Source organism: Vicia villosa, linkage group LG4 (genome assembly GCF_029867415.1).
Source record: "Vicia villosa cultivar HV-30 ecotype Madison, WI linkage group LG4, Vvil1.0, whole genome shotgun sequence".
Lineage (NCBI taxonomy): Eukaryota > Viridiplantae > Streptophyta > Magnoliopsida > Fabales > Fabaceae > Vicia > Vicia villosa.
In genome coordinates this window covers 93869669-93885527 of record NC_081183.1, presented here as the reverse complement: position 1 = coordinate 93885527, position 15859 = coordinate 93869669, and the positions used below count along the sequence as shown (strand labels likewise).

General features: G+C 36.0%; 1 protein-coding gene across 1 annotated transcript; it reads left to right on the top strand.

Annotated features, from left to right (window-relative positions):
• Positions 1-13914: 13914 nt before the first annotated feature.
• LOC131597535 (uncharacterized) lies at positions 13915-15456 on the top strand. The gene has a single exon (XM_058870226.1). It carries the CDS (start codon positions 13915-13917, stop codon positions 15454-15456), a length of 1542 nt encoding a protein of 513 aa, XP_058726209.1.
• The last annotated feature ends 403 nt before the right edge of the window (positions 15457-15859 follow it).

Here is a 15859-nt window from a genome sequence, read left to right as displayed (position 1 = left end):
CATACACTAGAGTTGGGATTTGCTACTGAACCTGCAAGTTACTCCTTATTTAGAATATAAAAAATGTATTGTTTGATTGAATAAAAGAGAATGATCATACTTACATATATCAGCATAACAAGGTTGCTTGGAAACTGGGTCTTCTTCAAATGAAGGTGGGGTTTGGCCATACACCATATCACAACTCATGTCTTCAAAATCTGATAGTAAATTCAGACATGTGAATAAAAACTTAAAATGAACTCACAACTTTGTAAGTAAAAATTCCAATAAAATCTTGGCTAGCTAGTAAACAATGTCAAGAAAACATACTTGGAATCATTGTTAATGGAAGTCCAAATTCATTAGTGAAAAAATCTTGTGTAGGAATCTTGCACATATTGACACACATTCCAACACAACCAGTGTTCTCCAGGTACCTTATTTGCAAGAATAAATATAAATCAATTAAAAACCCAAAAAGAAAATCATTACAAGGGCCATATAATCAATGCAAAGTTTAGTTGTTTTCAAGAATTTTAATTTAAATCTAACTATTATATATAAAAACTATCCTTATTCTCTATTCTCAAGCATAACCTATAACAGTGGCCCCTCCATCGAGGCTAAGAGACACGGTGCGAACTTCGAGTTTCCACAAGCAGCACCATAAACAGCACCAATGTTTCGGTCGACTTCAAGTTTGCGTCACTGTAGCTATGAGGTACTGTCCGATTTGAGTGTGAGAACCCTTACGACTTTGTCTTTTAGAAAATGTGTGTCGCATTGGATTAAAGAGTGTGAGGTTGTATATAAACTATCCGTAGCCTCGATTCCCAAGTAACATAGAGACTATTTTGGTCAGTCCAAAACACTAACTAACTCTAACAAACTAACCAAATTCCTAACAGAAATATTACTTTCTGTAACATTATTCATTCATACAAAGACCAGTCTAATATAAATAGGGGTGTGCAAAATATCCGGTTTTGATGTCCAAATCCATAATCAAACCTAAACCGCTTTTAAATATCCGGATATAATTGAAGGGTTATTAACCGGTTTAGTTATTAATGGTTTGGTTATCCATTCATATAATTCGGATATTATTAAATGGTTATTAACCGGTTACATTATTTTGGATTTGGTTATAATCCGGTTACTATCCAAATCCAAATATTTTAATTCTCAAAATATTAATTTCTTTTTGAAAAAATATATTTTCGGAAAAAATAATTTTTAAAACTGGATTTGTTTTAAAAATCGATTATATAATCATAACCAAATTTATAACCAATTTTATAACCACTTTTGATTAAAATGTTGTTATGGTTATAAATCCAAACCATTTAAATGGTTTTAAAATGGTTATGGTTTGGTTTTTGAAAATAATCAACCATGATCACCCCTAAATATAAATCTACATGTTTAGATTCACATACAAACTTACATATAATATGGGCTAAGTTAAATTATCAATTTCAGAAAAATGATATTCTACCTGCATTTTTTTATACGGACGCCACTCTTTTGCTTCACCCCATTTATCTCCACTTCTATAACCTAGTACATTTCAAGAATCTAAACCTCAATGACAAGTAGAAAATATAAATGAAATACTAACTTATAGAATAAATGACAGATAATTTCCCTGATATTTCATCCCGTTTTGGTTTTCACACATGAACTTTACATATAAATGGATCTTAAATTTAATAGAATATAAAAGTTAATATTGAGTTAGTTAACATTTAGTTTGTCAGATAGAGTTTACTAATAAGTAGTTAGTTTGTTAGTGTCGCACAAGTTGTGGTGGAAATAGGCAGACCGATAACAAAGGGCCTACAGGCTAGCCTTTCTATAGACAGTATCTCATGTATTCATTTACTATTTTTTCAATCTAATTCAATATAAATTTTAAGGTCTTTCTTATATCAAATTCTCAATGTTATTTCTCATATGAGATAAATCTTAATCTCATTTATCATGTGGTTACTAACATGGTATCAGAGCGATATCGTGATTACGCTTCCACGATGAAAGTGGCAATGAATTTATTTCTTAAAACAACAACCAAACCTTATTCAAGTAGGGTCGGCTAGAAGGAGCAACTTCCTCCATAATGTTTTTAGAACATGATTCTATCCAAATCGTTAATCTCGAGATTTTTCTTAATAACTTCCCTTATAGTTTTTCTAGGTCTTTCTCTACCTAACTATTTGACTCCTCTCCATCTAACCTACTCTCCTTACCACAAAATCTACACGTCTTCTCTCTGAATGCCCAAACCACATAAGTCTATAATCTATTGTCCACCATCTTTTCTTAAGGTAAAAAACTTTGGAATGCAGAAAGCTTGCAAACCTTTTTCAATGCAAACCAAAGCTCTTTCGAAGGCAAACAAATTCTGAATAGATAGATAACCCTAGAAACTGCAGAGATTGACAGAGAATTTAGTAACAAAAATTAATCCAAATTTTAAAACCCAATCCATTATTATATTTTTAAATTGGTGGCCCAATCCGGTGATACAGGTAGCTATAACAAACCAATGGTTTAGTTACCCACATTAAATCAGCCCTAAACATACCAAATCATGTCAAATGTCAATCAACAAATAAAAAATAAAATAAAATAAAAAATAAAATAAAATAAAAAAAATAGATTGGTATGTTTAGGGCAGATTTAATGTGGGTAACTAAACCATTGGTTTGTTATAGCTACCTGTATCACCGGATTGGGCCACCAATTTAAAAATATAATAATGGATTGGGTTTTAAAATTTGGATTAATTTGGATAGCAATTTGGTTTACGGTTATTGGATTTTTTGCACACCCCTACATAAACGCATGTGTGTCTAGAGACTCTAGTAAAAAAAAGTGATACTTATAGGATTCTATTGTTTCTGTTGTAGCCGGTACAGTACTACAACAATATGTCAAATACTACCAAAATCAAGGGCAAATAAACTATAAAAAGCTAACATAAAATTCCAAAACAGGGCACAATTAACAAGTCTCACAATTACAAGAATGAAAAACAAGTAACACCTAAATGAATTCAAGTACCTATACTGTCAACAATCACATTAAGAAATATTTGGTTGATGATCCTGCATTAGTCCCGCCACCGCATCAGACACCTCTTCCAAAGCTTCGTATAAAATGGCGGATGATGTGTTGGCGTGCTTCTCCGGAGATTGAGCAACCTCCAGCTTGGCTTCCAAAATCTTGATTTTGATTGATAAAACTTGGCACTGTCTAGATTTTGAAGAACCACTGCCCTCTCCGGATTCAGTTGGTGAACAACCCTGTGGTACCAGATAATTCAGGCAATAGTAATTTAAAATATATTGCTTAGAAAAAATTGGTTAACTCCTGTCACCTATTCAATAATTAGCTATCTTCAGATTCAGCTGGTGAACCATTGCCATCTTCAATAAAACAACATTTTGCATACCTGCAGGGAGCACACTTCCATGCCCTTGTCTTCGTATCGTACAAGGGCACACATACCTTCACCACACAAACAACGCCTGAGTTGGTCCTCCCACCAAAAGAATTGGCAACCGAAGTCCCATCTCTGATTTGACAATTTCTGTTTCAGTAAGTTCACATAAGACTTCAAACAATCAAATTACATATACAATTTCACACAGTCTATATAAAATTATATAAGGGTTAATAAAGTTATATAATGATTAACTGTTGTTTATCTTTGATTTTGTACAGCAGTAGTACATTCTATTTTTATTTTTATAAGAATTTAAACATTCCCGTAACATTCTCCCCTTCTTGCATTAGCAAACAATTTCATATTGATCCATCTATCGTGCCAAAGTAAACAACAACAACATCAGCTGACAATGAACCTTATAATTGGTGAAGTTGGTTTGCCAACTGATGGAACGTCAAATGCTAATATTAAAAGTGCAAGAAAAACATAAAACCCTAAAAATATTCAGAAAGATTTAATCAATGACTTTTGTGGGACTTCCCTTTGAAGAGCGCCATAAGCGGGGTAGTGACGAGCGAAGAGCATTGGTACTTTTGTGGGACTTTTCTTTGAGCAGCGCAACAATCGGCGGAGGGTTGAGCGAGGAGCATTCTTACTTTTGTGGGTCTATCCATTGAGGGGCGCAACAACCAAGGGAAGGTCGAGCGATGATCATTCTTACTTTTGTGGGATTTTCCTTTTAGGGGCGCAACAATAGGGGAAAGGTCAATCGGGGGAGGGTCGAGCGAGAAACATTCTTACTTTTCTGGATCTTTCTTTGAGGAGCGCAACAATCAGGGGAGGGTCAAGCGAGGAGCATTCTTACTTTTTTGCGACATTTCTTTAAGCACCGCAACAATCGGAGGAGGATCAAAGGAGGAGCATTCTAACTTTTGTGGGACATTCCTTTGAGGAGCACAACAATCAAGCGAGAGGTCGATCGAGGGGCACTCATACTATTGTGCGACTTCCTTTGAGGTGCACAATAATCGGGGGAGGGTCGAGCTAGGAGCATTTACTTTTGTGGGACTTTGCTTTGAGGAGCACAATAATCGGAAGAGGGTCAATCGGGGGAGGGTCGAGCGAGGAGCATTCGTTCTTTAGTGGGACATCCAATGTGGGACTATTTCTCCATAATACTCACACTTGCTATATTCTCAACAAAAATCAATGCAGTTATGAAGCTCCTAATATATATTGACTTAAAATCCATTACAACGTTAACCACTGATGAAAATTAACACAACACTTATGTTTAGAAGAACAGGTGAATATTACAATCATATCCTACGTCGCATCATAAGAGGGAGGGTCGAGCGAGAAGCATTCTTACTTTAGTGGGACTTTCCTTTGAGGAGCACAACAATCTGAGGAGGGCGAGCGAAGAGCATTCTTACTTTTGTGGGACTTTTCTTTGAGGAGCGCAACAATCGAGGGAGGGTGGAGCGAAGCACATTCTTACGTTTTTGGGACTTTCCTTTGAAGAGCGCAACAATTGAGGGAGGGTCGGGCGAGGAGCATTCTTACTCTTGTGGGACTTTCCATTTAGGAGCGCAAAAGTCGGGGGAGGGTCAAGTAAGGTGCATTATTACTTTTGTGGAACTTCCCTTTGAGGAACGTAATAATCGGGTGGGGGGTCGAGTGAGGAGTATTCTTCCTTTGTGGGTCGGGAGAGAGTCAATCGGGGGAGGGTCGAGCAAGGAGTATTATAACTCTTTTGACCTACATTGTTATCGATGTATTGCAAAAGATAAAATTGAATCACTATTTGTAAATTTGTTCACAAATTGGATACTTTACTAGTTAATTAATGCACAAATGTTTATCTAATTTATTAATATTCTATGTACTCTAATCAAGTCAACTTTAAAATACATTTTTAGAGATAAGCTTGGACGAAAAATTCGTTAATAAGTATATCCATATCATTGGACTGTATAACGAACTCATTTAAAATGTACTTGCGAATATCATTATAAATGTTTATGGTAATTTATATTTATGTAATTAAAGGTATCACCTATTCCTAATATCTACATTTCCATTCCAAATTATATTTTATCATTATCAAACTATCAAAATAAAAGTTTAGTGGTATTGAAAAAACTTACTTTTAATTTAAAAAAAAAAGAATAAAAGAATTTATATGAGAATGGCGAAGAACCAAAATTGCTTAAATATACAAATTAGCCTACAAACATGCCTCAAATATTTCACATAATACTAGAAACCCTCCTCGGTTATTTCAGCATATCCAACAATCTTCCCTTAAATATTTCACATCAAAGAAGAAATTTTGTTTCCTAATATAAATATAGTTGTGGTGCTAAAAAATTCACAAATGTTCTTCCTAGGTTATTGTGGTTCATAAATCCAAAACCTTTTGCAATCCACATAGAGAAATGAAGAAATATGCTGAATTTTCAAAATGTTTTGGATTTATAAACTAATTTGACCTAGATTATATTAAATATTATGCAAAAGATAAAATTGGATCACAATTTGTAAATTTGTTCAAAATTGTAATTTTTAATATAGTTGATTCATACGTAAATCTTCCTCTTATTTAGTAATATTGTATGTACGCTAAGCTTGCACGAAAAGCTCGTTAATAATTATATCTATATCATTAGACTCTATAATAAACTCATTTAAAAAGCGTAGGCGGATTTCTTTAGAAATTAATTGAGTAAGTAACAATTTTGTATTAAAGGCATCACACATTTCTTATTTTATCTGCATTTTTATTTCAAAATATATTTTTTTATTTATAACCTATCAAAATAAATGATTAATAGTATTTACAAAATTTACTTTTAATTTTAAAATAATAATATTAAGTTTGATTCGAGACTAGTGAAGAACCAAAATTGTTTACATGTTAAGATATGCCTACAAACCTTCCTTAACTAAATCAACGTATCCAATGAACTTTCCAAAAATATTTCACATCATACAATTAAATTAGTTTCCTTATATAGATATAGTTTTGGTGGTAAAAGTAACAATTTATCTTCTTGGGTGGGTTATCATGGTTCATAAATCCAAAACGTTTGGCAGTCCACTTAGACAAATGGAAAAATGTGGTGAAATTTCAAAAGGTTTTGGATTTATAAACTCTTTTCACCTAGATTGTTATGGATATATTGCAAAGGATAAAATTGAATCACTATTTGCAATTTTGTTCACAAATTGGAAATTTTACTAGGTTTTTAATGCACAAATGTTTATCTAATTTATTAATATTCTATGTACTCTAATCAAGTCAATTTTAAAATATATTTTTAGAGATAAGCTTGGACGAAAAATTCGTTAATAAATACATCCATATCATTGGACTGTATAACGAACTCATTTAAAATGTACTTGCGAATATCATTATAAATGTTTATGGTAATTTATATTTATGTAATTATAGGCGTCACCTATTCCTTATATCTACATTTCCATTCCAAATAATATTTTATCATTATCAAACTATCAAAATAAAAGTTTAGTGGTAGTGAAAAAACTTACTTCTAATTTAAAAATAGGAACAGAAGAATTTATATGAGATTGGCGAAGAACTAAAATTGCTTAAATAATTAAATTAGCCTACAAACATGCCTCAAATATTTCACATAATACTAAAAACCCTCCTCAGTTATTTCAGCGTATCCAACAATCTTCCCTTAAATATTTCACATCAAAGAAGAAATTTTGTTTCCTAATATAAATATAGTTGTGGTGGTAAAAAACTCACAAATGTTCTTCATAGGTTATTATGGTTCATAAATCCAAAACCTTTTGCAATCCACATAGAGAAATGAAGAAATATGCTGAATTTTCAAAATGTTTTGGATTTATAAACTAATTTGACCTAGATTGTATTAAATATTATGCAAAAGATAAAATTGGATCACAATTTGTAAATTTGTTCAAAATTGTTATTTTTAATATAGTTGATTCATACGTAAATCTTCCTCTTATTTAGTAATATTGTATGTACGCTAAGCTTGCACGAAAAGCTCGTTAATAATTATATCTATATCATTAGACTCTATAATAAACTCATTTAAAAAGCGTAGGCGGATTTATTTAGAAATTAATTGAGTAAGTAACAATTTTGTATTAAAGGCATCACACATTTCTTAATTTATCTGCATTTTTATTTCAAAATATTTTTTTTATTTGTAACCTATCAAAATAATTGATTAATAGTATTTACAAAATTTACTTTTAATTTTAAAATAATAATATTAAGTTTGATTCGAGACTAGTGAAGAACCAAAATTGTTTACATGTTAAGATATGCCTACAAACCTTCCTTAACTAAATCAACGTATCCAATGAACTTTCCAAAAATATTTCACATCATACAATTAAATTAGTTTCCTTATATAGATATAGTTTTGGTGGTAAAAAGTAACAATTTATCTTCTTGGGTGGGTTATCATGGTTCATAAATCCAAAACGTTTGGCAGTCCACTTAGACAAATGGAAAAATGTGGTGAAATTTCAAAAGGTTTTGGATTTATAAACTCTTTTCACCTAGATTGTTATGGATGTATTGCAAAAGATAAAATTGAATCACTATTTGCAATTTTGTTCACAAATTGGATATTTTACTAGTTTTTTAATGCACAAATGTTTATCTAATTTATTAATATTCTATGTACTCTAATCAAGTCAATTTTAAAATATGTTTTTAGAGATAAGCTTGGACGAAAAATTCATTAATAAATACATCTATATCATTGGACTGTATAACGAACTCATTTAAAATGTATTTGCGAATATCATTATAAATGTGTATGATAATTTATATTTATGTAATTAAAGGTATCACCTATTCCTTATATCTACATTTCCATTCCAAATTATATATTTTATCATTATCAAACTATCAAAATAAAAGTTTAGTGGTAGTGAAAAAACTTACTTCTAATTTAAAAATAGGAACAGAAGAATTTATATGAGATTGGCGAAGAACCAAAATTGCTTAAATATTCAGATTAGCCTACAAACATGCCTCAAATATTTCACATAATACTAAAAACCCCCCTCAGTTATTTCAGCGTATCCAACAATCTTCCCTTAAATATTTCACATCAAAGAAGAAATTTTGTTTCCTAATATAAATATAGTTTTGGTGGTAAAAAATTCACAAATGTTCTTCCTAGGTTATTATGGTTCATAAATCCAAAACCTTTTGCAATCCACATAGAGAAATGAAGAAATATGCTGAATTTTCAAAATGTTTTGGATTTATAAACTAATTTGACCTAGATTGTGTTAAATAATATGCAAAAGATAAAATTGGATCACAATTTGTAAATTTGTTCAAAATTGTAATTTTTAATATAGTTGATTCATACGTAAATCTTCCTCTTATTTAGTAATATTGAATGTACGCTAAGCTTGCACGAAAAGCTCGTTAATAATTATATCTATATCATTAGACTCTATAATAAACTCATTCAAAAAGCGTAGACGGATTTCTTTAGATATTAATTGACTAAGTAACAATTTTGTATTAAAGGCATCACCTATTTCTTATTTTATCTGCATTTTTATTTCAAAATATTTTTTTTATTTGTAACCTATCAAAATAATTGATTAATAGTATTTACAAAATTTACTTTTAATTTTAAAATAATAATATTAAGTTTGATTCGAGACTAGTGAAGAACCAAAATTGTTTACATGTTCAGATATTGTGACATCCCTAATTGTCTAAGCATAATTGGGAATATATGTGGATTTATTAAGAAAGTTAATGGATTAGTTAGAATCCAACTAAGTGGCATCTTGGTAATTACCAATTAGTTGGAGGGTATTATGGGCTATGAGTAACACTTGCATGGTGTTGCACCCCAAAATTTGCCCTCTTTATTTGAGCTGTAAGTTAGTAATGACGTTTATTTCGTCATTCAAAAATTGAAGAAAAATAATAAAGAGTTTTCAGGGGCTTATGAAGATAAGGTTGGAAAAATGGTTTAAACAGTGTAACTACGATAAAATTCGCAAGTTCTATTTGGAAGGTGATATGAGCTAATTTCCCGCGCTGTCCCAACTGTTTCGACGGTATCTACAACTTTCGTGTTCGGCTCGGAAGCCAATTCTTTGAGGAAGGTCGTCAAATTTGCAAATTACTTGAGGTTTCGCAGTGAAAAACAGTGTTGAATGTAGGGTTTCGGACCTCGGAAAATTCATATCTCCTAATCCGCTCGTCGGATTCGCCTGAAAATTTAACTGGAGCTCCGTACCATCATTACTATGATTTCATATGTTCGGACCGAAGGCCAATTATGCACGGAAAATTCCCAGAATTTTAAGGATCGTCGCGTTGTTTCGGTAAAAAGTGTGTTTTCGAGTATGTCGCGCCGAGTTCGAAAATTCATAAATCCTTCAATTTTTATCGTATGAAGTCCATTCCGGCGGCATTCTCTCATAAATTTCGTTAGCTTCGAATCTTCGTCACACATGCTTGTTCAGATTTCGAGCCGAAGTTGGAGTTTTATCGAGTTCTTTGAGCGGTACTCACAAAGTTCTTCACAGTCGCGCCAGACGAATCGACGTTTCTCGTCATTCAAACGCGCGTAATTTCTTCATCGCTTATCGGATTCAGACGATTCTCGCGGCGACGAGTCAAGAATTTGGTCATCTTCACAATGGCATTGGTTTCGTTTCGGAATTCAGAGCCGAACCGAATTTCCTTAAAAACGAGCCAAAGTAAGACGCGCCGAGGGCAATTTGGACATTTCGCGTTGACACTATATAAACATTTTGCTCTTCCCAAATCAGGGGAGGACTCTCATAATTTCAATTAACCAAAAGGATCAAAAACACTTTCTCTCAATTCTCTCTCAATTCTCTTGAATCAAAACCACAAATTACATAAAACTTCCATCAATATTCATCAATTTTCTTGGAGAATCAAAAGCAATATGGATTGAAGATCAAAAATCGAAGTTCGAATCTCTTCTCTCTCTCCTCGCTATCTCGCGCACCTCTCTCTCTCTCCCTTGGGATTTTGTTTTCGCGTTCGTGTCGCGTTCGTGTCGTGTTCGCGTTCGTGTCATGTTCGTGTTCGCGCGTCGGTTAAAGATCTTCATCCGATAAGCCTTTGAACCTTGAATTAAGTGCTTAATTGTTGATGTTAACATGATTTGAATGCTAGATCTAGTGATTGTTTATGCTTAATTGATGTTGATGATGATTAAATGTTGGATCCATTGATATCGTTGCTTGCAATTGCATGTGGATACAAGTTTGGTGCACTATGTGTTTGTTATAATGCTTGCATGAACTTGTTGCTTGATGATTATTGATGATGACTTGAAATCTTTGTGGATTGATACCTAATTGTGCTTGTTTGATACTCATAATGCTGTACAAATTGAGGCAAATTCGTGCTTGGTTACATCTCTTATTGGATGCATGATTGAAGTGCTTTTGGATGTTGATTTTGTTGATTTTTCACTTCTGGTGCTGATGTAACCGGTTACCTGATTGATGTAACCGGTTACATGATTTGTTTTTGGTCATTTTTCGTCACTGTCAGTGATGTAACCGGTTACCTGATTCATGTAACCGGTTAAATGTCCCCTTTTTCTCAAAAAAACAGCCACTGCCAGTGATGTAACCGGTTACCTGATTCATGTAACCGGTTACATGACCCTGTTTTCCAGTTTCTGCCAGTGATGTAACCGGTTACCTGATTCATGTAACCGGTTACATGCTCTTTTTTAGTTTTTTTTTCCAACTTCAAATGTTCATATCTTTTGACTCGTAACTCCGATTCGCATGTTCTTTATATCGTTGGAAAGCTTGTGAGATGTACTATTTGATGGAATGATCTGTATTGCTGAATTTTGTGTTTTCCATGATGGTATTTTTGTCGGCTTCCGGTGTGATTTTTGCATGCTTATTCGCATATTACCGCACGTTTTCCAAGTTTGCTTTGTCCGGTTTATTTTAGAATAGCAATAACGCAATTCTGATTGCGGTATCTTGTTATCTCTAACGTGTGTGCTAGTGTGCGAGGCTTTTGGATGGTCACCTATCGATGCTCATTCTATGAGTGTTCCGCTTTACTTGCGGGACACGGGTTCATTCACCTGCTTTGTGTTCTCATCCTAGAGACACATTCCTATTACTTTATATCTGCTTGTTTGGTTTGCTTGTTCCTCTTGCATGTGTATTGTGATTATGCTCGACGCATACGTCGACCCTTGTGTGCTTTCATGGCTAATCGGTGTGCTGACTATTTTCTTTTGCTTTGCTAGCTCGCTCGCGGGATTCTAGTTTCTTCGCTTTGCTTCGCTTTAGTTTACGGATCATCATCCGTTTGGTATTGATTCCGTTTCATTTTACTTTTCTCGCACTTTATCGCTTTCTCGCATCATCCTTTAACATGAGAAGTAGGACCTAGACATGCATCTGGCCAAGCCCTCGAAAGAGGCTCTGTTTTTGTTGGTGTGTTTACATTTGTGCTTTGCGGCAGGGAGTCACGGTGTAATAAGTCCTATATGGCACTCCGTTAAGTCCTCATGGAAGGCATGCGGAAAGGGTTAGCAATCAACCCCCGCCTAGTTTCATCGAGTCCGTTTGGTATGCGCACGCTACACGTTGCTTGCTTCCGAACCTGCACAAGATCTTGTTATCGAGTATGTCAGGAAAATGGTTCATGTAGCCGGACCCCCGCCTTTCCTATAGCTCGCATCGCTCGACGTTGATGCTCGGTGTACGCACGCACCGTTTTCCTTTACGATCCGTGACGGTTTGGTTGCTGAGAGGGGTCCGCCCTCTTATCTATGGCCCGATCATTTTCGCGAGGTCTAATGCTTGGTTGACTTGGGTTGAGCTGCTCCCCTTGGCTATGGCGGGACCGCTTTTCTACCATTCGGTCAGTACCGTTGGTTTTGTTTGCTTTACGAGCGGATGCTCGTTTGTGTGATATTCTTGTATGCTTCCCCTTTTCCTCGTAGGCTGATAGCTTAGCTTAGACTTGTACCCTTTGTATGATAACATTAGGTAGAAAGCTTTCCCCCTTAGCTTAGGTTTTCCTCATGCATTCTTTAAAACACAAACCACACTCTTTGATTTTCTTTTTTAAGAACTTGTTATTTCCGCTCGATTCCCAGCATAAGCCTCCAAAGGTCGAGCAGCGGAGTGTGAATGTAACTCGTTCACCTAAAAAACAAAAAACAAACAGAAATTAGTTAGCCGAGCTACGGTACCTTTGATTCCGCAAAACGGATACGTAGGCAGCGGGGTAGGGCCCGTGCGAGTTTAATCCTTTCTTTTCCCTACATTCTGCATGCATTTTAGTCCAGATTAGCGTAGATTTGTTACACACCCATAGATTTCGACACAGGCGTGGATACCATCGAGTACGATGGGCGCGAGGGGTGCTAATACCTTCCCCTCGCGTAACCGACTCCCTTACCCTTTTTCTCTGGTCGTGAGACCGTTGTTTTGTTTTGTGGTTTGCTGACATTCCCTTCCTTTTCAAGATAAATATGTTAGTGGCGACTCTGTTAATTTTCGCGGTAGCGACAGCTGGCGACTCTGCTGGGGACGTCTCGACCTGTTGCTGGTCCGGACTCAGCGAGTCGATCCTAGCGCTTGTGTGTTTATCATTGGGTGTTTTTATTGCTTTGCATATTTACCTGTTTGCATTGCATTCTATGTGCGCTTTTACTTTTCTGCATCATATTCTGGACTGGGTGGATCTCTGTCTGTTGGGTGGGTATTTCAAGAGGTAAAAGGCCTAATACCCAGGCTATGTGTGAACCATAGGAACCCTAGGATATAGTGGGAGCATGGTTTGTCTCGAGGTGTACGTCTCGGGATGGATTATGTGACCACGAGCAGAGTAGTGGTTTCAAACGGAGGTATTATCGTCACCCGCATCCGCACTGTGATGATGCTTACCTTCGGGCGGACCGTATACTGCGTTTCATGACCTTACCTTGGCCTAGATTTTACCCGTGAGTGGGGCGGGAATCAATGATCATTTAACAGGTACAGTGTTGGTGACCGCTGTTCTTGTTCGTGGGTTACCGCTGTTCTTGTTCGTGGGTTACCGTTGTTCTTGTTCGTGGGTTACCGCTGTTCTCGTTCGAGTGTACTATTGGTTCCTGTTCGTGGGGTACTATGGTTCTTGTTCGAGTGGTAATCTGTGTTCTATTCCAGTGTGTTATTGACTATGGGCTTTGGTTCCGTGGATTGATATTCCGTGTTCCGTGTGGTATACCATTTGGGGCTGGACCTTTGGCCTTGTACTATGTGTGTTACCGGCGGTCCAGAATGCCTGGTGGGTGGCAACAAGCCCCACCACTTTGCATCATAGCATATTTATTTCCAAAAGAAACGCAAAAAAAAAGATATGTATAATAAGCATTTGCATGTCATGTTTTTCAGGGACATTCAGGAGTTCATTCGAGCTAAAGATGGACACTCCCATTGATACTGTCAAGGAAGCAAAGAGACATACGCACACCTACAGCTTCTTCCGAGAGCCGTTGACCGCATTAGAGGGTTTGAGTTCGTTAATGACCGCTTTCTGCTTGAAGAACTTCACGGACAATTATGGGAATATTTTGACTTTGTTGGAAACCGTGGTTGATACACCTGCTTTGCAAACTTTGATGCAATTCTATGATCCTGAAATGAGGTGTTTTACGTTCCAGGATTACCAGTTGGCCCCGACATTGGAAGAGTATTCTATCATTCTTAATCTCAAGGTAAAAGATGAAGTGCCATTCATCGACGTTCCTAAAGAAGTGAATTTCAAGTCGATCGCTGCTGCTCTTTATTTGAGCATAAAAGAAGTATCTGATAATTGGAAGTCGAATGGAGGTGTCTCGGGGTTCTCTTTGAAGTTCTTGGTGAGAAAAGCTAAAGAGGAATTTGAGAAAAAGAATTGGAATGCGTATAATGCATTGCTTGCTGTGGCCATTTATGGGATTGTGATGTTCCCAAGTGTTCCTAATTTTGTAGACTCGGCCGCGATACACATCTTCATGGGAAAGAATCCTATTCCCACATTGTTGGCCGATACTTATTATACCGTTCATTCCCGATATGAGAAAAGTGGTGGTGCTATCACTTGTTGCCTTCAGTTGTTGTTCATCTGGTTCCTCTCTTTGTTGCCCAGCAAAGGCCCTTTTGTGAAGACAAGGGATACACTCAAGTGGACACACAGGATTATGTCACTTACTTTTTACGATATTCAGTGGCAAAGATACCGAATTAATGTTTCCGAGGTGATAGTCGGGTATGGGGAGTTCGACAATGTTCCTTTGATCAGTACTAGAGGTTGCATCAGTTATAATCCCGTGGTATCCTTGCGCCAGTTGGGGTATACTTTGAAGGACAAGCCGACGGATCATTTGATATCGGAGACGGTCTATTTTGAGAAGGGGTCGGACCCAGAAAAGTTGAAGAGGATAATTGTGGCTTGGAAGAAGATCCGTAGGCATTATGGAGCTCATTTAGGGAAGAAAGAATCACTTGCTCTGACACCGTATTTTAAGTGGATTGAAAATCGAGTCGGAAGTTTGTTGCTGCCATATGACAGAGTTGCACCACTTCAAAAGCAACCTCCTTTGATTTTATCTGAATTTGTGCCGACAGAACTTTACAAGAATGCTTTGGCTACCAATTACAGGTTGCACGAAAGAGAGCAAGAGACTAACTTGAAGTTCTTTGAAGAGAGAGAGGCAAAGATGAGGTTAATGCACCAGCTCAAGCAAGTCGAAGGTGCAAGTTCAAGTCAGGCAAGTGTCCAGAGGTGTCCCTATGAGTTGTTAAAGGAAGAGTGTATCCAATTACAAAGATCAGAGAGTAGTCTCAAGAGGCAGAAGCGGGATTTCGATAAACAGCTAGTGGAAGAGAAAGCTAAGACCGCTCGACTTGAAGAAGAACTAAGAAGACTCCGAGCCCAACGGAGGGGAGATGGTGGAGCTCATTCTGTTATCAGACGATCCTAGTGCTGCTGTGGAGTGGACTTGTTTGGCCCATGATGGTCGATTTACTGTTTACCTTGATATTTGTCGCCCATGTCCAGGATTGTTGGATGGGGTCGCATTTTGATGTTCTGGATATTCTTTTGTATGCCTTATGAGCACTTTGTGACACGGTTATGTGTTTTGTTGTATGAACTCAAATTCTCTGTTATGTTTGAATGAAATATGCTCAGTTTGCCGAATTATTCTTGTGTGTGGATTGCTGTGCAAATATATCCGGTATCAGGGTTTCTATGTCCTATCTGAAAGTGGGATGAACTCTTGGATACCTGAAAATTGACAAACATTTCATGCATATCATTCATATATCATACATGTCATATATTTGCAGGTTTTGCAGGGTTTATATCTTATGTCTCGCTGTTTT